This window comes from Amblyomma americanum, chromosome 10, assembly GCF_052857255.1.
Source record: "Amblyomma americanum isolate KBUSLIRL-KWMA chromosome 10, ASM5285725v1, whole genome shotgun sequence".
NCBI lineage: Eukaryota > Metazoa > Arthropoda > Arachnida > Ixodida > Ixodidae > Amblyomma > Amblyomma americanum.
Genome location: NC_135506.1, coordinates 141,351,358 through 141,376,632, shown reverse-complemented (window position 1 = coordinate 141,376,632; position 25,275 = coordinate 141,351,358). Strand labels below are relative to the sequence as shown.

The 25,275-nt window shown below is 48.5% G+C and overlaps 1 protein-coding gene across 3 annotated transcripts in view; it reads right to left on the bottom strand.

Moving 5' to 3' along the window:
* The window catches only part of LOC144106925 (uncharacterized), a 618,131-nt gene that overhangs the window by 482,147 nt on the left and 110,709 nt on the right, over nt 1-25,275 (bottom strand). For all 3 annotated transcript variants that reach the window (XM_077639887.1, XM_077639889.1, XM_077639886.1), the window contains one exon: nt 16,243-16,377. In XM_077639887.1, the coding sequence (XP_077496013.1) occupies nt 16,243-16,371 (129 nt within the window). In that variant the 5' untranslated portion in view covers nt 16,372-16,377. The remainder of the gene's footprint in view (nt 1-16,242; nt 16,378-25,275) is intronic.

Sequence of the window (25,275 nt, the reverse complement as noted above, 5' to 3'; positions counted from 1 at the left end):
ACAAGGTAAAGGAAATGAGGGGCTCGTTTGACAAACATATTAAGGAAGCCAACAGTCACGGAAACCAAGGGGCATAGGGGAATGTTTTAATTTTTTTTTATATGTAGTGCCAATCAATCGGTTTAAATAAAATTACTTATAAAGTAGCAGAAAAACAACCATGCCGCCGTTGGGATCCCGACCCACGACCTCCGAATATCGCGTCCGGTGCTCTTACCACCTGAGCTACGGCGACGATTGGCACTACAAAGAGCACCTCTTTCTAAAACCAAATTGAGAGGGAGGATTAAAATTGTGTATGTTGGAAAAACTGGTCATGCGGTTGTGGAGTAGCTTTTAAACACATTTCGAAAAAACAGGTAAAATGGAGATAGGTGAGTAATTCGCTAAGTTATTTCTGTCACCACCTTTGAACAGAACGGCCACTTTCACTAAGCCGTCTAGGAAAGGTTGCTTGTGAAAAAATTAGGTTTATAATATGTTCTAGTGCGGGGGAAATATGTACTGCAGGCTTAATTGGCAAGGCTTGAAGGCTATTAATGTCTACACCTTTGCTGTTACTTAATGCCCGGATAGTGGCAGTGATTTCATGCGATGGTGTGGGCATCAAAAATGCGCTGTCTGGAAGCAGATCTCAATTTTGTGTGCACTTGGCGTCGTAAGTGCTTTTTGCCAAAGAAGTAAAATGATCATTAAAGGACTTAGCTAATTCTGTCCCATTTAATATTTTCCCTTCAATAGAAAAGAGATCGTAGGGGCAGAGGTGGAATCACTGCCAAGCACTGTGTTGATTCTTTTCTATAAAAGATCAGACCTTTTATGTACCTCAGGATTAAATAGATTATCGTTAATATCTTCTCCTGGCACCTCGAAGAGAATTATTTGGCTTGTTTCTGCGAGGCTTAAAACAACGTAAGTAATCTATATTTTCTATACTAATGAACCGGTGGTAGTCTGTTTTTCTCATTTATAGCGATAATGTGTTCTCTTGTTATCCACGGTATCTCTAAGCTATCACACAGAAGCATGATAGCATAGAGAAACAATATACAAACCCAATTTAGTTCAGTACGGACATGGAAGGGATCACCATGGGTCACGCAGAATATGGCCATAAAGTTATGCGTCGAACGTCCCCGGCACCAAAGCCGTACTTACCAGGGATATCTGATATCTGAGTAGGCTGGCAGCACGGGCGCGATGAAATCGCATCACCTTGCACCGCTGTTGTTTGCGCAGCTTCTCCTGGCGTACTGTTCCTGCGGAGCAGACAACTGGACTACCGGATACGGGCCTGTGCTCGGTGCTTACCTGCCGTCGCGATGCCACCCTGATGCCTTGGCTCCGACCCTTGGTTTATCCGCCCACCTCAGCGGTGCCCGGCTCCCTACGTAGCACCCTCCTGCCTACTGCGCATCGTGAGATCATGGCCATGTACTATCGGTTTGTCTTCTCTACGCCACCAGCCCTACATAAATCACCGCGACATGGCCTTCAGTGGGCTTGGTAGCACGGGTGCGATGACATCGCCTCAACGCGCACCGCTGGTGTTTGCGCCGGTAACCAACTGTTGTTTTTTATTAACTAAGCGCACGTGCTACCGAGGTCCTTAACTGCTGCCAGGCCCACACGCAGCTCTTGTCACTCTTAGTGACTGTGCACCTGCCATACAGGCGCTTCTGCAACCGTCCGGGGATGTCGAGCAAGACGCGGGTCCCATCACTCGTGCCTCTGCTGGCGACGAACTATGTGCTACGTTAGAAGCTCTGCACGAACAGGCGACGTTGTTAGATCAAGTAAGAAGTATTCGGGAAAAGCAGAATTAAAACGATAAAATGCTGCAAGATATCAAAGAAAGAATAACTGAAATTGAAGAGTGCCAATCTCTAACGACACTCAAGAAGTGTTCAGACACTCGCAGAGGCAAACGCTTGTCAGATTGAGCATTGAACTGCTCGAGCAAACAACGCCGATGATAGGGCGCGGCTAAGCAATCTGGTGTCCTAGGGGGTGGAAAATGAGTGCGACGAAAGTTGGGCAAGCTCTGATGAAAAGGTAAACGCTTTTTCCAAGCAACACTTGAAATTGTGCATTGAAGCGAGGGACATAGAGCGTGCCCATAGGCTTGGGTTCTTTGCTCCGAACAAAACTAGGCCAATTCTAGTGAAGTTTGCCCAATTCAAGGATAAAGAAAAACTGCTGACCACTAGTAGGGCAAGCAAACATTCTACAGTTAGTGTTGCCCAAGAGCTTTCTCTAGTCATTTGCTTAGGCCGGAAAAACTCTTCGCCAAAACAGACTGGAAGCACGAAAGGACACATAGGTTTATGATGCGGCCAGCAAACATGTTGTTCTTCGTTCAACATAGCATTTGGTTCATGCAATCATTCCACCAACATTAGGAGCGTGCTACCCAAACGCAACATCCTTGCTAACCTTAACGATTCATCAGATTCTAATCTCATCGCGTTAACTGAGACATGGCTGAATTCATCTATAGATAAATGAGAGATTTTCCCTTCCCACCCAGACTTCCAAATTTTTCGTGCCGACCGCAACAACAGACGCGGCGGTGTTCTCATCGCTACTCTTCCTGATTTGAAATGCCACCGAGTATCCATTCATACTTCTTTAGAAATCGTGCTCGTATGCTGTAGAGCAGCACATCCCCATATCATCCTAGGCGCATGCAATCGCCCACCTGATTCCGACAACTCATTCGTGCCACAGCTCCATGACGCATTTAAGCCTAAAATCTCTGTATGCGCACGCCCCTATTGTTATATTCGGTTCTTTTAACTTTCCCGATCTTACTTGGTCTGATTTTGCCCTCTCCATTTCCCAGATAAGAGTCTTCCATCCGCTGTGTAATCCTCGATGTGTTTATGTTTTTTGTTTGTTTTTTGGGTTTAGTGCGTTTTTAACCTTATATATTTCACATCGTTATCCAATAAAATTCAGTAGCTAGACAACGGCCGTGTCGTCTTCTCTTTCCTAGGTCCGTTGTACGTTTTGCGCTGGTCCACAATATGAATCAATTCCAACTTTCCCAACGCAACGTACCGGTAAATTATTTTTCTAGTTCTATGGGCTGTTTTTCATGTTTAGCTTTCAACCTAAATAACCCCGTGGTTTTGACCGCTCTCATTGCTGCTTGCGTGTGTAGAGCCCGTACATCGTCGCGGTACGCCAGACGCAGCCTGTGTCCTGCGGACGTCCAGTCTCTCTGCGGGTGGCTCCAACTTTCTTCCGGACATGGTTCTAGGATCTGCGGCATTGTGCCATCGGAGTTGGGGCGGCAAGTGCGCCTCTACAAGGACAACCTACGGGTATCACGCGGTATTGAGGATTGCTGACGTTTTTGACGGTATCGAGGATTGCCGTTTTGAGAAGAACAAGTCCGTTCCCAGGCGTTTGTTCTTTAGCTTGCATTCTTCTATCCGCGCTTGAAGCAGTTGACGTTCGGCCTTTGCGACGACCTGGAGACCGAAGCGGGTTTTGACGGGTTTCTTCAGACGCAATGATTTCGGGATAACTTGAGAAAAATTGCAATTGAGGTTAAAGCGTAAACGCGTGCGGAATGTGGCGAGGCTGGCGGAGATGCTTACAAAACGACGAATTCCGGTGATGGCCAGTTGTCCAAACTGATGGCGCAGGTTGATGTAGTCGAGGGCTTGACGGCATACCGTCTGGTCAGGAATCATGGTGATGAGAATTGCTGGTCACTGGCCGAAGTCAAAAGATGAAAAGACGTTTCGGGAGCACTACGGCTTCGTTGTTAACTATGAAGCAATGGGCGCATGGATCCGTTTTTTTTGTAGCACCCAGTAGGGTTTTTATGATTTAGCATAGATAGAATATAGAGTTCCGTCGCACTTGTTTAGTGTGTTAGACGATGTCTGTATGATAAGAGACTCAAGATTCTGCCGTGCTGATGTGTTCTTTTCTGCTGTCAAGATCTTTTCTTGATCCCAGTTAATCTCTTGGCCGGATTCTTGCATATGCTCGGCGATGGCGTTTGTTGTCCCTTTCCGGTTTCGGACGTCGTTCTGGTGCTCGCGCAGGCGTCTCCTGAAGTCCTTCGTTTCACCAATATATATTGATGAGCAATCGGCGCAGTCAATTTCATACACAACGCCTGGAAATCTTTCACGAGGGAGCTTCTCGTTCACGTTCACCAGTTCTCTTCGCACCTTACCAGCGGGGACGTAGAATGCAAGCTAACAAAGAAACGACTGGAAACGGACTTGTTCTTCGCAAAACGTCAGCTGGAGTTCATCACTCCGGACTTTCTTGCCAGCGTTCAATTAGTTTCCAACCAGGAATTGCGCAGAAGAGAGCAAAAGCACTCGAAGTGACAGGTACAGAAGATGCAAGCGTTTTTTTTTTAATAAAACCAGTTGAGAGTGGCGCTTGTCCCGTTCGTCTCTGTCCCTTGTGTTTTTTGTCGCGCTACAAGCATCCCCTCGAGCAAAATGAACCAACTCGCCCAGCAAAATGTTTTATTGAAGAAACAGGCAGTAGGTCAACAATGATCTTCGAAAGAAAGAACCTGTCATCCTACAGTCTGAAACCTATTGAGGCCAAGCTACTTAGCCGAGGTTTGAACTTCAACCAAGGTAAAGTTCCGAAGCCACGAAAGGTTGCTTGTGCCGTCGAACGAGCGGTGCGACTCCTGGACCGAGACGTTCAAGACGAAGTAAGGACGAAGGCGATAGGTGTGCTGTCTCGTATGAAGAAGACGTCACCAGACTACTCCCTGCCTCAAGACGAACGCAAGGCAATTCGTAGCCTACAGGCTAACGATGGAATTGCAATCCTTCCTTCGGATAAAGGCAATGCCACGGTAATCCTTGACCGCTCTTCGTAACGGGAAAAAATGAAAGCCTTGCTGCAGGACGAGTATACCTATCGCTGAATACCAAAAGACCCCACGCCAATGATGCAGACGTCTCTTCAGAAAATGCTCGCAAAAATCTTCGAGGGCCTTCCACCATTCATGAAACGCTTCTACTATCAGCTGCTTTGTACGAAAGGCTCGGAATCCGCCATATACGGGCTTCCAAAGGTTCATAAAGAAGGCACCCCTCTACGCCCAACAGTAGACTTCAGGAGGTCTCCTGTGCACTCGCTGTCGCTGTACCTTCACGGTGTTTTGGCTCCACTGGTTGGAAAGACAGAAATGAACGTCAAGAACCTGTCCGATTTTATCAACAAGGTAAAATCCATTGTCTCAGAAGACAACGACATGATCGTGTCTTTCGACGTCTGCTCACTGCTCACCAGCGTACCGGTCAATCTGGCCGTTGAAGCTTGCAGGCAACATCTAGAAGATGAGGACGCATGGTAAGATCGGACCCCTTTCGACACAGCAAAGCTTGGCGAGCTATTGCGCTTCTGTCTCGCTAACACCTAGTTTACATATAATGGCACCTTTTACCAACAGAATTTCGGCACAGCGATGGAAGCAGCAATCTCGGTGACAGCGGTGAACTTCACGATAGAAGTAATCGAAAACAAAGCCCTAACCACTTTCCAGCCGCGACCAAAACTATTCTAAGGTACGTGGACGACTGTTTCTGTGTTCTATAGCGCAAGCACATGGCCTTTTTTTCTGGCGTTCTGGCGTTTGTGAGAATGTTGACCGGCTGCCTCAGTTTCTTATTTTGTTGTTTTGCATTGGAGTCTTATCACTGACACTTCTGTTGCGACGACATAAGTTTTTTTTAATCCATCACCACCTCCCGGTCCTTATCAGAAAAGTTTTGGTCATTGTTGTCTGTTTTCGGTTTACTCTCGACACTGCTTACGCTACGAGGGGCTTTATCATGTTTCATTGTAAGAAAAGAAAAAAAGGTTAGTACTGCGCGAATGAGACACGACAGGAGAACAGGAACAAAAACGACAACACAGGCGCTCTTTGTTCCTGTTCTCTTGTCGTGTCTCATTCGAGCAGTACTAACGTTTTTTCTGCAATGGACCAACTAGCCCGCAAGATCGTTCTATTTCACTGTCAGCTTTGGCAGCCACTATTGTGTCATCAGTTTTCTTTGTTTTATATTGGGCAAATCTCGAACCTGCTTTTGTCACGATGAGTTGACCGCAATTCAGCCTTCACCTACCTCGAGTGATCTCTTTTTCAAACACGTTTTGAATTGGCGTCGAGGGATATCAGATGCAGATTGGTGATACCAGGCTGCGCTGCCCCTCGGCGATTGACTGCTGTTTCGATGCACGCGTGTGATTGTTTCCTAACCGTCTGTTATCAATCTGGATTGTATAAATGTAAGATTGCAAGAAAACAAACAGTTGGAAGTTTCGCTTTGTACATGTATGTGTTTCGTCGTTTGACTTATTGCACAAGAACGTTACGTACAGCCTACTTCGAAACCCAACGGAATAGCTGTGCTTACCTGTAGCACCACAGCTGTTCCGTTGGGTTTAGATGTATGCAGTACGTCATGAAAATTACGTTCTTGTGCAATATCTGTAGCACCACAGCTGCAGCAGCACACAAGGCCAGGGAAACTATGCCCCAAAGGTGAAAGATTGTTCGCGTGATTGCTTTCTTAAAGCCGAGTAAGTCTCCCCTTCTTCGTGACTCTTTTCGCTCCGTGAGCCTGTTGGAGCCACTAATGCGAAGTTATAGACAAGATGATTGCGACCAGGCTTCATTGGGGGCGAGACGAGGCTGAAGTCTTCGAAGGCGTCGATGCACAATGGATGTGACCGTGAACATTGTGACATGCGTAGAGCACGAGCGAAGCCGCGGTAATGCCACCGCTGCAGTGTGACGATTCGTGCACATGCACCGGTGCCACGGCGAGCCGGTCAGTGACTTTTCCTGGAGACGGTTGGCCGCGCCGTCCTGGCGTCGGGTCGCAGCGGAGAGACATGACCATATTTAGTTGTGGCGGAGAAACATGACCATATATGGTAACCGTCGACGGCCCTGTCGAACGACGCTTGAGTGTCCCCGTCATTATGCACCCCTCGAGAGCCACGGGGGAGTGGACAAAGGCGCGGCCACGGCTGAAGAAAGAAGCAAAGGCTTTAAAAGCGGAAGCCGACGGGAGGAAGGGGGAGAGCGATCGGGGCGAGTGGACGTGAGGGCCGGAGACGGAGCGAGGCAGAAGACTGGGGCTGCGCATTGACCTGAGCCCGGGGTCTAGCCGTCGCTAACGTTCGACCTTCGCCAACGGGCCTCCACGCCTGGCCGCTCATCCAACGACCAGCCGAGAACGAGGGCAGCACAGCCACGAGGAACTCCCAGCCCGGCCGCTGCAGACAACCAGCCATTCATCGAGCCCGTGCCACACCACGCTGACTCAGCCCCGGCGACGACGAGCCCAGCTTCTGTCCCGTAAGCGGCATCGAGCCAGATGCTTTAATTAAATCACTTCAAAATCATTTTGGAGTCTGTGCATCAATCTCCTCATGCCCAGTGTGGACCCAGGGCCATTTTAAGAAACTGGTTCATCACATTGGTGTCAGAAGTGGGGTCCACACTTAAATCATTGGGCAAAAGCTGGACTGCACCCCCGGCGAGAGGAGCTTGAGGCACTGACTATATTTGGTCTAATATGGAAGTAGCCCACTCGAGTGCACAGCCCTTTGGGGCAAGCGTACTTGCATTAGCAAACATGGTGGAGAGATTCACTGGCGACGGTCAGGGGCCGTCTATTGTTGAATGTTTTGACATGTTGGAGCAGGTGTGCAAAATGGGCGGGTTAACGGATGCACAACAGCTGGGAATGGCGAAATGTCGCATGTCAGGGGCAGCACATGATTTTGCCTGGAGAGATGAGGGAGTCAGGAAGGCGGGCACGTTGGCTGAATTTAAAAAGCTAGCGTTTAAATATTTTGACAGGGAACCTTCTAGCGTAAAGCTCAGGCGGTTCCTCGACGCTCGGCAGAAGCCGGGGGAAGACGCACGCGCGTTTGCCTCCCGCCTTCGCTTCCTTGGGAACGAAACCCTAGCTCGAGAATCGGGGCCTGATAGTTCGAAGCAAAAGCACGCCAGAGAGCTGCTTCTGGAGCAGATGACGTCCCAGTTCATCACTGGCTTGAGGGATCCGGTGCGCAGGTTTGTTCTGTCTAAGGCGCCGTCTACTTTTGAAGGAGCGGTAGAGGCAGCTGTAGACGAGGAGCGTAATGAGTTGCTTGTCTCCAGTGAGGAGAAGGTGCGGCTTGTAACAGAGCCAAAAAGTGCAAGCGCCGACGCGGATGTTACTCAGTTGACCGATAGGCTAGACCGGCTAGAGGCGCTCCTCGCGGAAGGCCTACAGTTAAATAACAGGGGCAATTTCCGGAACCGTGAAAGGAGGCAGGTTCGCTGTTATGCTTGCAGAAGGTACGGACACGTTGCCAGATACTGTCCCGAGCTAAACCGTGAATCTGGTACGCCAAATGGGCAGCAGCGAGCGCCGACCAACACGGGGATGGAACAAAGATATATTGTGCCAAAAAACGCGTAGAGTCCCCCGCAGCCGAGCCGGTTGGGGGGGGAGAGCAGTAATAGCTGTGCTATTGTAAGCGTTTTTGGAGAATCCTGCCCGATTGCCAAATTCGTGGTAAACGGGGTCACTTGCAATTTGTTGGTTGACACTGGCTCCCGGATAACGCTCCTTAAGCAAAAGTTTTTTGATCTGCTGACAAGGAAGGGAGACAGGCAGGTGCATGAGGCCCGAGAATCTCCGAAAGTAAAATTCGTGGGCATCACAGGAGCTGACCTCGGCACGGGAGGACTGTACCTTTCGCGCTTCACAATCGGGAACGAAAGTTTTGACCATCCAAGCTACATTTGTTCCGATGCTGTGTCGTTGCCGGATGGTATATCGGGCCTCGTAGGTCAGGACCTGTTACGGCAGCATGGCATCGATCTCATATTAAGCCAGAACTGCCTTTCTTGTCGCGGGGCTTTGGTCCCATTAGCAAATCGAGAGGCCGAGTACGTTGCACGAGTGGACTATGGGGAACAGAGCGCGAAACAGGGCTCGCTAACACACGCGGGCGTTAGTGTTAGGACATCGAGAGAAACAGTAGTGCCGCCTCGGTCAGAGATAATCTGTGTGGGAGCGATGTCAGCTCAGATTGATGAGGGACACATAGGAGTCGTTGAACCTATAGAGGGGCTCGCAATAGGACTGAGTGTGGCGGGCTGTTTGGTCACGGTTGACTCAAAGAAAAGGGTTCCCGTCCGCTTATGTAACTACTCGCAACAAGAGCTTCACCTGCCGAAAAACAAAAACATAGCTACATTCTCCACGGCTGAGGTAGATGAGCAGGGTACCCCGATTTGCACTACGGGCCTCGTCAATGAAAGGAAAGGAAAAGAAGGGAACCTGCAGTTTGACCTCTCTCACATCGACTGCAAAGAGCGAGGAAGAGTTGAGGGTCTCCTGCAGCGCTACTCGGATGTGTTCGCTGCATCGAAGCTAGACCTGGGAAAGTGCGGAGTGATTAAACACCGCATTACGACTGGCGACTCGCCACCAGTGTACCAACGGGCCTATAGAATTCCCTACTCACAAAGAGAGGAAATGGATAGGCAGGTCCAAGAGCTAATCGACAAAGGCATTGTTGAGCATTCCAAGTCGCCGTGGGGGGCACCGGCACTTCTAGTTGAGAAACCCGATGGTTCATTTCGACTGGTAATAGACTACCGGCGATTGAATTCCATTACAAGGATAGATCCCTACCCGCTGCCACAAATGCAGGAAACCCTCGCGCAGCTTGGGTCAGCCAAGTATATTACAGTTGTCGACCTCGCATCGGGGTTCTGGCAGATCGAAATGAATCCAAACGATGTCGACAAAACCGCATTTAACTCCCCGTCTGGCCACTTTCAGTGGAGACGCATGCCGATGGGACTTGTTACCAGCCCTGCAGTCTGGCAGAGAACTGCGGACGTAATCTTGGCCGGTTTGCTGGGAAAGAGGTGCTTCGTCTACATGGACGATATAATAATTTTCAGCAGCACCTTTGCCGAACACTTGGAGGCCATTGAGGAAGTGCTGGTCAGATTGCGAGCTGCTGGCTTAAAATTGAAACCTTTAAAGTGCCAACTTCTACAGCGGCAGGTCAAATACCTTGGACATATCGTTTCCGCTGACGGCGTAGAACCTGAAGCGGGAAAGTTAAGTAGCGTCCGCGACTTCCCTAGACCAACTGGAGTTCGAGGCGTTCGCGAGTTTCTTGGCTTAGTCGGATACTACCGAAGGCATGTGCGAGATTTCGCCCGAATCGCAAAGCCACTGCTGCACTAACAGCAAAAAACATAGAGTTCGTATGGTCGGAGGAGGCAGAGGTGGCGTTCGAAGAACTAAAAGAAAAAATTAATAACCGCTCCCTTGCTAGGATATCCAAACTTCAGCCAGCCTTTCATTGTAGCGACTGACGCCTCGAAGTTTGCAGCGGGTGCAGTGCTGTCTCAGAATTTTGACGGCAAGGAGCACCCTATCGCGTTCACGAGCCGGCAATTCAGTCCAGTCGAGCAGCGGTACAGTGCCACTGAGCGGGAGTGTCTTGCAGTGGTTTGGGCCGTGCGGCACTTTCGGTGCTACCTCTATGGCCACAGATTCAGGCTAGTGACCGACTGCCAACCCCTTAAGTGGCTTCTAAACGTGAAGGATCCGAGCTCGCGCCTCGCGCGCTGGAATCTGCAACTTCAGGAATACGATTTCGAGATAGAACACAAGCCAGGCAAGGTGCACACTAACGCGGACGCATTAAGTCGAGCTAACCTGGTACGCACCGTGAATGAGTTTTGTCCGGCCATAGATACAAACGATCTCCGCACCGAGCAGCGAAAGGACAAAGGGCTAGAGAAAACATTTCATGCCATTTCTGGGGGGATCGCCCGGGATCCCGACAATTGTTACTTTGTTGACAACGAAGGAACCCTACGAAAGCGCACCCGGCCTACGCGGTCAGGAAGGAAGGCTAGCCAGGTGTGGGAAAGAGTGGTGGTACCAAAGTCAATGGTGCCGCACGTCTTGAGGGTTTTTCACGATGCCCCATACGCGGGCCATTTTGGAGTAATGAAGACGCAAAGGAGGTTGGAGCGCTACTACTATTGGCAGGGCATGCGTTCAGATGTTAAAGAGTACTGCGCTAACTGCCGCTCTTGCCTGGAAAGAAAAACTCCGAAAAACCGCAGGCCGGCCCCCCTTCAGGAATTCGAGGAAGTCTCGACGCCTTTTGAGAGGGTTGGCATGGATATCCTAGGCCCACTTCCGACTACGACAACAGGAAACAAATATGTACTGGTGTGCGTTGACCACCTAACGAAGTATGCTGAGATAACAGCACTGCCCGACCAAAAAGCAGAAACTGTGGCACGTGCCTTTGTAGAAACAGTGGTTCTGCGGCACGGCGTTCCGCGGCAGTTGTTAACGGATCAAGGGTCAAACTTTGTGTCGAGGTTGATGAAAGATGTGTATAACCTTCTGGGAATTGACAAAAGACAGACCACCCCTTACCACCCGGCTTGTAACGGTGCTGTGGAGAGGCTTAATCAAACAGCAAGCAAACTGTTATCCCATTATGTTTCGCGAGACCAACAGGATTGGGACCTCTGGATACCGTTTGCTGTTTTTTCTTACAACACGGCGGTGCACGAGAGCTCCGGTGACTCCCCTTTCTACCTCTTGTACGGTCGCGACCCAGACACACCGAATGCGGTGGTTGATGGACAGAGACGGGTGCCATACGGGTCACTATATGATTATCGAGCCGAACTGACGTCACGATTGCAAGTGGCCCATGACGTAACAGCCGAAGCATTACGGGAAGCAGCCGACAAAAGAAAAAGGCGGTTCGACACTAGGGCTAGGGCGGTTCCTTTCAGGGTTGGAGACCGCGTATACCTTGAGTGTGTGCACGTCAAGGCAGGGCTTGCCCGTAAGTTAACGCCCAAATGGAAAGGACCTTACCGCATAGTAGAGCAGCTATCGCCGGTTAATTTTCGGATTCGGGAGATCGCAGGGGCCTCAACCGCTGTGGTCCATGCTAACCGGTTAAAGCAAGCACCAACATGCTCGCCTCTTTCTGAAACGGCTGCCTCGAGGGAACAGGAGGGGGAGGATAACCTTCGCACGGAGCCCGCCATTGTAAATAACCCTGCATTGCAGAAAAGCGGTCAGAGCGGCCGACACAAAAATTTCAGTCCATGTGATGAACTGGAACACTTCATGCAGTCGCAGCTCGGAGGCGCCCTTCTCGAGGAGGAGGCATTCCAATCTGGCAGACGTATTCCAGCCGCTAGGTACTATCTCCGTAACCGAGTAGTGGACAGGGAGGTACCTCGCTAAGACTACATTTCCTTGTTTTGTACATTACAAGTGCGCTTCGTTTAGTTTCATTTTTTGTTCGTTCTCTTGTTTGAGATGTTGTACATACTGTTAATTATGGTCTTATATTGTGCACTCGAGTGGTATCTACGGCGAAGAATTGTTCTGAAACTCCGCTCTGGCTCGGTGCTCGTGGGGAAGAAAGGAGCGACTTGTGCGGGATACTGGCCCGAACAGCGCGGCGTGTGTGTGCGCGCGTGTGTGTGTATGACGAATTCCTAATGTTCAATGAACATTCCTTTTAAGAAGGAGCGGATGTGACGATTCGTGCACATGCACCGGTGCCACGGCGAGCCGGTCAGTGACTTTTCCTGGAGACGGTTGGCCGCGCCGTCCTGGCGTCGGGTCGCAGCGGAGAGACATAGCCATATTTGGTTGTGGCGGAGAAACATGACCATATATGGTAACCGTCGACGGCCCTGTCGAACGACGCTTGAGTGTCCCCGTCATTATGCACCCCTCGAGAGCCACGGGGGAGTGGACAAAGGCGCGGCCACGGCTGAAGAAAGAAGCAAAGGCTTTAAAAGCGGAAGCCGACGGGAGGAAGGGGGAGAGCGATCGGGGCGAGTGGACGTGAGGGCCGGAGACGGAGCGAGGCAGAAGACTGGGGCTGCGCATTGACCTGAGCCCGGGGTCTAGCCGTCGCTAACGTTCGACCTTCGCCAACGCGCCTCCACGCCTGGCAGCTCATCCAACGACCAGCCGAGAACGAGGGCAGCACAGTCACGAGGAACTCCCAGCTCCCGAGGAACTCCCGAGGAACTCCCGCTGCAGACAACCAGCCATTCATCGAGCCCGTGCCACACCACGCTGACTCAGCCCCGGCGACGACGAGCCCAGCTTCTGTCCCGTAAGCGGCATCGAGCCAGATGCTTTAATTAAATCACTTCAAAATCATTTTGGAGTCTGTGCATCAATCTCCTCATGCCCAGTGTGGACCCAGGGCCATTTTAAGAAACTGGTTCATCACAGCAGTATGTTTGTACATAAAACGACATTTGACACTGTCAGCCGTGTTCATGTACTACTCAGCTTGCTAGACATCGGTGGGAGCGGGATGCGTCTGCGATTGATTTCAAACTTCCTGAGTGGTAGAAAAATTTTTTTGCCAAAAACTGGAGTCAAAAGTGCACATCATAGCCCGATGCACGAAGTCCAAAGCACAACGTAGTGAGCCCTTTTTTTTTTTCAGCTGCGTTAAGGTGGATTTACCACGAATGCTCCCAACTACTTTGCAGCGTTCTAAGTCCGCTGATAATGTCTGCATTTGGGCTCCTGGCCCAGCTGCGAGTTTCATGCAACCGGTCTTACAAAATGGCCTAGATGTAATAGACAATTTTTTTATAGAAAGAGGCATGATGCTTTCACATGCGGAAACAGCAGTGCTCCCTTCGTCCCGAAATAACCTAAATGATTTCCGTCTCTGTTCCCAACCATTGATTACTGTTAAGCCGCACCGTTTTCTGTGTGCAGTAGTCGTCGACCGACAACTGTCTTGGGCCTCACATGTCAGAACTATCGAAGACAAAGTGAACTCGGTGGTGAATGTGCTTCGCAGACTTGCTGGTTATACTGGGGGCTGCTCGGCGCCACCTCTGCTCAAAGCGCACAATGCTCTCATACGGCAAAGAAAAAAAAATGCGTATTCTGCATCGATACTGCACGACCTTTCAGAACCACAGAAGAGTGTTTACAGAGGCTGTTAGCTAGCGGTTTTCGGTGTTTTTGGGAGTGCCGCAAGCGACTGCTAGCTCTCTGGTTTCAAGACTTGCGAGCAACTGAGACTTGCGAACGTCTAATGTCCCAAAATGAAAAACACCCTTTGTTTTCCGCGCTACAGGACCTTGATGGAAGCGAAATTCATCATGTGTTTATAGAACACCGACAGCATCTTCCAAATGATGAGTATTGGACAGGATATATAACATACCCCCCCCCCCCCCCCCCCATGGCTCCTGTTGAGGCCTAAGATTGAGTTGTCTGTCGAAGTGATAATTAAAAAACGCGACAGGATGGCACTCGCTGCAATCCAGATAGCCATGTACCAAATGTACTATCGGCGTCAAATGAAATGCGAACAGCGGAACGCGTGGCGAACGGTCCAGCTTAGGCCGTCTGCCTGTCGCTAGCAGCGATAGGCGGCCGCATCCGGTTATCGATTTCTTCTGTTTTCTCTTGAGTTCGTTTTCTCGCTTTGCCACTGGAGCGCAACTGTCGCAGCGCAGTTCCTCTGGCGGCAGCGGCTGTCGCCCGCGTATGTAAAGCGAGCGCTCATAGTGCCCTGGCTTGCAGCGCTTCGATTTTTCTGCCATCATCGTGGTGCTAAAGCGCCTAAAGGTTGACCAGGGAGATAGGGCCGCTCGCTTCACTCGCTGCCGCCCGCGAAACCCCGCTGTGCAAGTTGTGATCGGTGAAAAGCATGAATGTGGCGCTCTAGCGGCAAAGCGAAGAAGCGAAAGTCAAATAAAACAAAAGAAAACTATCGCAAACCGGAAGAGTGCGCCTGTAATTGATAACGACAGGCAGACGGCCTAAGCTTGACCGTTTGTCACGCGCTCCGCTGTTCGCATTTCATTTGACGCCGATAGTACATGCGGTATCCTGGTCACATTCATGTCTATACTGATTGCTTAAGTCTTAAATATTCGTCGACAACTGCATTCGTAATTCCAGAGATTAATGAAAAACGAGCAATGAAACTGTCCCACGCAACAGTGCCAACGACAGCTGAGATACTGTATGAAATTTATTTGGCAATACAGTTCATAGTATCCGTACGAGATCCAAGTAGGTGGGTGATCTTCAGTGACTCGCAGGGTGGATTAAAATCCCTCGACAGCCCAAGTTCGGCGGGCGACAAGGATATTGGCTTCCAAATGATCTAATTTCCGTCCATATTCTTTTCTTTTTTTATTTTAGCGTGGTAGAACTCGCTACCACTTTGGCCGTTTTGAAATGTAAAGCGTCAATGATTTCTGAGGTGGACTTGTATAGTTCAAGCAGAGAGGGAAGAAATCGCCAAATGGTTTCAAAGAAGACGCGCCCAGGAACTATTATTTAGGCAGCCTGACGAGGCGTTATATACCCAACCTTGTCAGCTACATATTACTGGCAGTTCGTTATTATTGGAAAAGTCTTGCTGTTGGGCTACGGTAGCAGAATACTGAATATTCTCAACGCTGCTGTCAGTGCCGTCTTCTTGTGTTTTCTTCCTTGGGTTCCCCTGCGCTGCTCCATCAAAGTATGTCGAACTTAACAGGGGCTAGGTGCTGGTTGATTGCTCAGAAGCTGCGCCTAACTGATTCTTGAAATATTTTTGCAGCCCACTTTCCAATACGCTTCAGTTGTCTGGCCTCCGCGCTGTGCATGTGATATCGATAAACTGGAATCCATTAAGAATAAAGCAGAAGGATTTATCTGTTATCGGTGCGGCCGTGACTTTTAACCTTCAACCCGAGCTAAGGGATAGTCGCTTCAGCCATTAAAGCACAGGCGTGTGTGTCACTGCATCGTCACGTTGCACAGGATCGTCCATCAACTGTCATCCATTGCAGCCCCTGTCACATTCAGAGCGCAACCCTCGCACAGAACACGACGCACTGACCCCCTTGAATATTGCGCCTTTTCGTGCTTTTTTAGGCTGTTTCAAGTTTCGTGTTTTTTTCTCCCATGTCGACTGAAATCTAGAACAACCTTGATGATTCCTTGCGTAGCTTTCCCCCTGAATAGTTTGCCAGTGCACTGCCTTTTCATATTACGACGTAATACCCTTTTCTTCATTGTATTTTGTAACCACTCCTGCAATGTCTTTCACCAGAGACGGCAGTATCTGTAAATAAATAAACCATTGCTGCCTGCGCCAATTAACCCGGAGCGGTGAGGCACTCACCGATGGCGGCGTGAAGTAGCTGTAGCCGATATCGTCGTCCGCGGCCAGCTCCTGGTAGACGCCGAACAGGTCCGGGGACATGGTGGGCCCCGCGGCTCCCGTCGCCGTCGCTGTCCACGTGGCCGCCATCGACAACTGCGCATGGAGCACCGGCTTTAGTGCCACGACTGTGCAATGCGCACAGGTTTGCTACCTATATGTTTCTGGGTTGAAAAAAATTAAAAGTGGTTTATTGCGGAAAGGAAATAACACAGTATCTGCCTCACACGGCGGCGGACACCTGAACCGAGCCGTAAGGGAAGGGATAAAGGAGGAAGTGAAAGAAGAAAGGAAGAAAGAGGTGCCGTAATGGAGGGCTCCGGAATAATTTCAACCACCTGCGGATCTTTAACGTGCACTCACATCGCAGCACACGGGCGCCCATACGTTTCGCCTCCATGGAAACAGCCGCAGCGGTCGGGTTCAGCATCGCTTTTTGAGGGAAGGGATAAAGGAGGGAGTGAAAGAAGAAAGGGGTGGCGTCAGAATTTCGACCACCTGTGGATCTTCAACTTGCGCTGACATAGCACCGCACCGGGTAGTTTCCACTTTTCGTCACCGTCTAAGACACGAGAAAGCGACAGCGTGTCGTCAGCTACAAGAGCGCATTTCATCAAGCTCATGACCAGTCTAATTAACCTGCAGGCAGAGCATTTATGATTTCTCGCTCACCACAAGGAACGCGCAATATTTTATTTTGACTCGGATGTACTAAGTGCGAAAAAAAAGCGTAAGCTTTCACAGCGTTGCCCCTAATGTACGAACAAAGACATTTGTTCCGCTGGAATATTCGTTGTGTGTGTTTTGGGGAAAGTTAACGCGATGCGCGGCGGTCACGTGATTGCGCTACCGTAGGATAAGCTTCCTTCTCCTGGTCATGCTCTGGCGTCCCATCGTCGAGAGGAAAGCACATTTTAGGACGGCTACCGCCAGAGTGGCGCGGGTTCCTCCACTGGTGCGAAGCACTGAACGGCAGTCATGCTGTACCGTTCGTTAGAGCGCACACGACGGTGGATCTACGCCCGCATAGGCGAGCTACGTTGATGAAAAAACAGCGCAAGGAACGAGACGAAAACACGAAGGAAGAAGACACAGACACGGGCGCTTCTTCCTTCGTGTTTTCGTCTCGTTCCTTGCGCTGTTTTTTCATCATGGATTACCAACTAGCCCGGCATCTTGCACTTCTGAGCTACGTTGGTTAGCCCTGAGCTTGGGAGCACGGCAACACGACCTTGACAGTGTGGAAATAAGGGCGGCCATCCTTCCGCCCCTGCCGCACTTCCATACCGCGGATGCAGCATTTCCGCTCGCTAACCGCGGATGGGTTCGTGCTCGAGGGAACAAAAGGAGGGACGACAAAGCCTGAACACTCATATTCGAATTATTCAACTTGCAATTAATACACAGAGCGGGCCAGCTAGCTACAAAACATCAACGAGGCATTGCTCGGAAATAGAAGGCTAGGTAAGAAGGACTTCTGACTTACTGGCTGGGGCAGGGCAACACCCTCTAGACTAGCTAAGGCCTCTCCATATCCTCCTCTCTTTTGTGGCTACGTCATCACACTACGACGGACCAGCTCTCGGCGCTTTCGAGGAGCGGCCGTCGTGCTCTCACTTTCTCCAACCGGTCTCCGTGATCTTGGTGCAACAACGCGTGCGCGGAGCAGTACCAGCCGAAGTATCGAATTTAAGAAAACATTTTGATGCTTTTATTACTGCCTTGCTGCAAAAATAAAGATAATATTTTGTAAAAATTTATACTTTTTTAACCGCTTATTTTGGAAGGTAATTATATTTTTTTGTACGTCGTTTTGTTATACTTTTACGTTTTCATACAGAGTGCTCGACTGGAAAATGCGTTCGCACTGCGGTAAACAGCAGTAGTTCCTTCATTTCGCGAATGCAATGGCACGTGTTCGCATTTCTGGGTTTCTTTTTTGTTCGTGCAGCGTGTGTCACGAAACTCGACGCTGTTTCAGAGTTAGCACCGGTACGGTAACGACGTCGGTAACGGAGAGGAAGTACGTCGGTGCCGGGAGGTGTGTGTCCAGTGTGCAGGGTGTGATAATGCCTGGGCATTGCTGCGTACCGCGGTGCCGCGGGAACTATGATGGTGGTGAGCGTGTGCGAGTCTTCACCTTCCCTTCGGACCAAGCAAGAAGAGCTCAATGGATTAGAGCTAACCACCGTGCGGACTTCACTCCAGGAAAGCGGTCGGTGGTAAGGAAACATTCCATTAACTGTCGTTGTTACTCCTCCCTCAGTTGCATTGAAAACGCTGAGGGCAGCATGTTGCGAGATAATTCCGTAGTGCTGCCTGTTTTTGACCGGGTAAATCTGTAAAGTCGTAGCGAAATAGTATTGCTGACATTAAGTTCACACGACATTTATAGAAATTTCTCTCGTACTGTCATGCACCTGCCTGATTTTTAAACTTCAGGTTCTTGAGCTTTTACTGTCTTTGTTTTTTCTTATCCCAAATCTGCGAGTGCCAGTTTAAACCGTCCGACATGGTAAATAGTACAAGCTACACGGATACAAAGACAGGAGAAGTAATTGAAGTGGCGCTGAAGCTCGTACGGTTACGACTTGATGCTGTTCCTGGCATACTTCCAGACTGCCCGGCATATCTTTCTGTCCCAAATGCAAGCACGTCTCGAGAGAGCCCAGATGAAAAGAGGACGCGCCGAGAGGGAGGTGCGTGACAAGATGCCATCAACTTGTCTATTGAAGCACACCAGGCGGAAGAGGACAAACAAAATTGACAACTTTCAGGCGCTGTTGAAATGCATACCATGTATCAAGGTCTCCAAATTCTGGACGGCGATTTCCCAGCATGACTTTATACTCTTCCTCAATCTGACTGTCGATGGTGCTCCATCAATCAAAAAGTCAGTCAAAATCACCGAGGACCTCTCTCTAAAGCTGTATATTCGTGATGTCGAGGTCACCAAACTTGATGGCGTGGAGATCATTCCAAAAACTGTGAATGATATTCGGTGCTTGACAGGTCTGTTGGATGCCGTTGAGAGCTCTGATAAGGCAGTCATGTACAAGCGCAGAACAAACATGGACAAAGAAGGATGGGACACCACGAGCGCTTACTTCCAACTAAAGATTTACTGACAAACAAGCACATTACATACAACCTTGCTGCCGACATCAAGTGGCCGCACCCAAAAACATTTTTTTCTTTTTTAGTGAGTGATACAGATGGTGCGCTGACGCAGTATGGACCCGCTTTTCTAATCAATTCTGCTTCTATTATCTCTCTAACATCCTGGCACCTATGCTTGGCCACTATCTTAAATGCGCTGAAAAAAGGTTTGCATGGTTTCTTATTCTTCTCCGTGCAGTCATGACAATGTTCAGAAAGATGACCATCCCTATGGAGCAGAATTGACATCTGAGCTAGTTGGTTGTTCATTTTCAAAAATTATATAAAGCGCACTTAGGACAACAGACAAGGGAGACCAAACAACACAAGCGCTTACTCGCAACTGCGCGTTTATTCGAGAAACACACAAAAGGAAGAACAATCACAAACAAAACAAAAACCATCGCGCAGGCGTGACAGTAAAAGTGCTCATACAGGTGCGTCAAGATAACAAAACTCTCTTTCATGCAAAACCACCATAGGGTCGGCAACACACGTGTGCTGATTCTTACGGATGTGATAGGCCTCTGAAATCTCTCTGGTTAGCTGATTAGGGTGTCGGAACAAGATTTTAGTTTGGTCAAGCAAAGGCTTGCAGCCGCTGCATTTTGAACAGTGCTTAGCGAGATTAGATGAAGGCGACTTATTCAATGACAAAAAATGCTCTTGCAAGCGCACATTAAGGCAGCGGCCCGTTTGACCGATATAGGTCCGGCCACAAGAAAAGGGAATGTGATACACCACTCCTTTTGAACATCTGACATAGCGGTTCTTGTGATTCACAGTGCAGCACCGCTTTCGTTTATCACATACACCGCTGCTAGAGCGCGCAGCAACCTTCGCACAAACACTACTAACTTTCTGAGGGGCAGAGAAGAGAACATTAACACCATATCTGTTACCCACGTTTTTTAGTTGATGAGAAAACCGATGAACATAAGGTATGACTGCAATATTTTTCTTTTTCTCCTCAGAACCCTTAAGAAGTGACCTATTGAACTCTTTTACTTTTTTGAGCACCTTTCTAGAAGCTAGAAACAGCACGTCCTCTGGAAATCCAGCCAATTTTAGTCTGTTCACTTGCTCGCAGAAACTTTCCTTCATTTCGTGACGGCACGACTTGAGCAAAGACGATCCTAGGCAGGAGACAGCAATGCCGCACTTCACAATTTTTGAGTGATTTTATTGATAATTTAAGAGTGGTTTATCAGACCTCGGAGAATACCTCCAGCACACATGATCCTGCACGAAATGAAGTTTTGTGTCAAGGAACTGCAGGCAATCGTTTGTAGGAGTTTCAAAGGTGAACTGTAATCCACGCCCATATTCTTTAAAAATCTTAATAATGTCGACCACCCTCCTTGTAAATTCATGTCGGTCGACAAACACTAGATAATCATCGACATACCTGAAAATCTTTTTTGCAAGGCCACTCTGATTCTTTTCAATATAAGAGTCAACTCGAGACAGGAAGATATCACTGAGGACGGGCGCTACTTTGGATCCGATACAAACACCTGTCTTTTGAATAAACAAATGCCCATTCCAGTCAACAAAAGTTGAAGCCAGATAAAACGACAGCACTTCTAAAAACGAAGGAACGGAAATACCACAGGCATTGACAAAGCATTGTTCATCATTATCATCGGTAATGCATTCACTAACAAATTTCATCAGTGTGTCATGTGGCAGCGAGTAGAAGAGGTCCTTAACATCAATACTAAATGCAGACGCTCCTTTAGGAGTACTTGTATTTGGGCGTGTTGGTTCATATCTTTTCAGGTGGACACAGGGGCGCAACAAAAACACACGGACATAGAAGTAGACAGGGACGAGCGCTCGTCCCTGTCTACTTCTATGTCCGTGTGTTTTTGTTGCGCCCCTGTGTCCACCCTCCTTTAGGATTATGATTCTTAAGGTAGTCGACAACAGCCAAAGAATTTGGCGTCTGATATGGGTCCGCTAAGGTAAGACCTTTAGGTGCTTTTGCAGGAAGCATGAAACGACATGTTGCCAAGTTGACCGCTCAGTGACAATAGCACGGAAGGGTATATCGTCCTTATGCGTTTTGGATGAAAAGAAGACTTCGAGCCTTAGGCCTTCAGCCTTTTTAACGCTAGAGCGCAAATTCTCTAGGTATAAACTCGACAAGAGTTTCAGAGCATTTTCCTTGACCTTTGTATCTTTGACTTTAACAGGTCTAAAATGTGCTTCCATTGCCGAATAAGCCTTTTTCTTAAACAAGTGTTCGGGTAACACAACGAAGTACCCCTCTTTGTCGGACACAACTACCCGCTGCTCACTGGATGTCAAAAAATCTACCATAGGCTTCAGGCAACGGTTGCTCTTTTTCCCACCCCAACATCTTTTCATCGCATCTACACATTCTACTATGCACCTGGAACGGTCCTCCTCAGGAACTTGCCTAGAAATGCCTCTTGCAGTTGAAATCTTTTCCACCTTATGAAGGTTTGGATGTAGGCAAAACTTCGGTCCGAGCTCCAGCACCTTGTGATGAACATCAGGAAGATGGCCTCCTCCTAAGACCAGCACTTTCCCTCCAAGGGGAGAAGTTTTCTTTTTGTCATGCACCCAAGGGCGAGCAGCGTTCCATAGGAAGTCGATATTCTTGTCCGCCAGGTCGCACCACTCACGATAATGTCTGCGATGGCTCGGAAGATCCCCGCAGGCCACACGCAAGCAATCCTTGTAAAAGCGGGAATGACGCCACCATTCTGAAGAAAGGATGCGGCATATCCTGCGGCTATGGCTCTTGGACAGCGGCAGCCCACCACACAAAGGTTGCAGTTCCGAAGGACAAATTCCACGCTTGGCATTCCAGGAGGCCAAGCGCGCCTTGTGCGCACAAACAGCTATTAAAGCTGCCAGGATGGCAGGATTATTCAGAAGAGGATTAACACTTAAAGAGGAGCTCAAGGTACTAGAAATGAACTGAAGCAGAATTGACATCTGAGCTAGTTGGTTGTTCATTTTCAAAAATTATATAAAGCGCACTTAGGACAACAGACAAGGGAGACCAAACAACACAAGCGCTTACTCGCAACTGCGCGTTTATTTGACCAAACTAAAATCTTGTTCCGACACCCTAATCAGCTAACCAGAGAGATTTCAGAGGCCTATCACATCCGTAAGAATCAGCACACGTGTGTTGCCGACCCTATGGTGGTTTTGCATGAAAGAGAGTTTTGTTATCTTGACGCACCTGTATGAGCACTTTTACTGTCAAGCCTGCGCGATGGCTTTTGTTTTGTTTGTGATTGTTCTTCCTTTTGTGTCTTTCTCGAATAAACGCGCAGTTGCGAGTAAGCGCTTGTGTTGTTTGGTCTCCCTTGTCTGTTGTCCTAAGTGCGCTTTATATAATTTTTGAAAATGAACAATCAACTAGCTCAGATGTCAATTCTGCTTCAGTTCATTTCTAGTACCTTGGGCTCCTCTTTAAGTGTTAATCCTCTTCTGAATAATCCTGCCATCATGGCAGCTTTAATAGCTGTTTGTGCGCACAAGGCGCGCTTGGCCTCCTAGAATGCCAAGCGTGGAATTTGTCCTTCGGAACTGCAACCTTTGTGTGGTGGGCTGCCGCTGTCCAAGAGCCATAGCCGCAGGATATGCCGCATCCTTTCTTCAGAATGGTGGCGTCATTCCCGCTTTTACAAGGATTGCTTGCGTGTGGCCTGCGGGGATCTTCCGAGCCATCGCAGACATTATCGTGAGTGGTGCGACCTGGCGGACAAGAATATCGACTTCCTATGGAACGCTGCTCGCCCTTGGGTGCATGACAAAAAGAAAAACTTCTCCCCTTGGAAGGAAAGTGCTGGTCTTAGGAGGAGGCCATCTTCCTGATGTTCATCACAAGGTGCTGGAGCTCGGACCGAAGTTTTGCCTACATCCAAACCTTCATAAGGTGGAAAAGATTTCAACTGCAAGAGGCATTTCTAGGCAAGTTCCTGAGGAGGATCGTTCCAGGTGCATAGTAGAATGTGTAGATGCGATGAAAAGATGTGGGGGTGGGAAAAAGAGCAACCGTTGCCTGAAGCCTATGGTAGATTTTTTGACATCCAGTGAGCAGCGGGTAGTTGTGTCCGACAAAGAGGGGTACTTCGTTGTGTTACCCGAACACTTGTTTAAGAAAAAGGCTTATTCGGCAATGGAAGCACATTTTAGACCTGTTAAAGTCAAAGATACAAAGGTCAAGGAAAATGCTCTGAAACTCTTGTCGAGTTTATACCTAGAGAATTTGCGCTCTAGCGTTAAAAAGGCTGAAGGCCTAAGGCTCGAAGTCTTCTTTTCAGCCAAAACGCATAAGGACGATATACCCTTCCGTGCTATTGTCACTGAGCGGTCAACTTGGCAACATGTCGTTTCATGCTTCCTGCAAAAGCACCTAAAAGGTCTTACCTTAGCGGACCCATATCAGACGCCAAATTCTTTGGCTGTTGTCGACTACCTTAAGAATCATAATCCTAAAGGAGCGTCTGCATTTAGTATTGATGTTAAGGACCTCTTCTACTCGCTGCCACATGACACACTGATGAAATTTGTTAGTGAATGCATTACCGATGATAATGATGAACAATGTTTTGTCAATGCCTGTAGTATTTCCGTTCCTTCGTTTTTAGAAGTGCTGTCGTTTTATGTGGCTTCTACTTTTGTTGACTGGAATGGGCATTTGTTTATTCAAAAGACAGGTGTTTGTATCGGATCCAAAGTAGCGCCCGTCCTCAGTGATATCTTCCTGTCTCGAGTTGACTCTTATATTGAAAAGAATCAGAGTGGCCTTGCAAAAAAGATTTTCAGGTATGTCGATGATTATCTGGTGTTTGTTGACCGACATGAATTTACAAGGAGGGTGGTCGACATTAATAAGATTTTTAAAGAATATGGACTTGGATTACAGTTCACCTTTGAAACTCCTACAAACGATTGCCTGCAGTTCCTTGACACAAAACTTCATTTCGTGCAGGATCATGTGTGCTGGAGGTATTCTCCGAGGTCTGATAAACCACTCTTAAATTATCAATCAAATCACTCAAAAATTGTGAAGTGCGGCATTGCTGTCTCCTGCCTAGGATCGTCTTTGCTCAAGTCGTGCCCTCACGAAATGAAGGAAAGTTTCTGCGAGCAAGTGAACAGACTAAAATTGGCTGGATTTCCAGAGGACGTGCTGTTTCTAGCTTCTAGCAAGGTGCTCAAAAAAGTAAAAGAGTTCAATAGGTCACTTCTTAAGGGTTCTGAGGAGAAAAAGAAAAATATTGCAGTCATACCTTATGTTCATCGGTTTTCTCATCAACTAAAAAACGTGGGTAACAGATATGGTGTTAATGTTCTCTTCTCTGCCCCTCAGAAAGTTAGTAGTGTTTGTGTGAAGGTTGCTGCGCGCTCTAGCAGCGGTGTATGTGATAAACGAAAGCGGTGCTGCACTGTGAATCACAAGAACCGCTATGTCAGATGTTCAAAAGGAGTGGTGTATCACATTCCCTTTTCTTGTGGCCGGACCTATATCGGTCAAACGGGCCGCTGCCTTAATGTGCGCTTGCAAGAGCATTTTTTGTCATTGAATAAGTCGCCTTCATCTAATCTCGCTCAGCACTGTTCAAAATGCAGCGGCTGCAAGCCTTTGCTTGACCAAACTAAAATCTTGTTCCGACACCCTAATCAGCTAACCAGAGAGGTTTCAGAGGCCTATCACATCCGTAAGAATCAGCACACGTGTGTTGCCGACCCTATGGTGGTTCTGCATGAAAGAGAGTTTTGTTATCTTGACGCACCTGTATGAGCACTTTTACTGTCACGCCTGCGCGATTGCTTTTGTTTTGT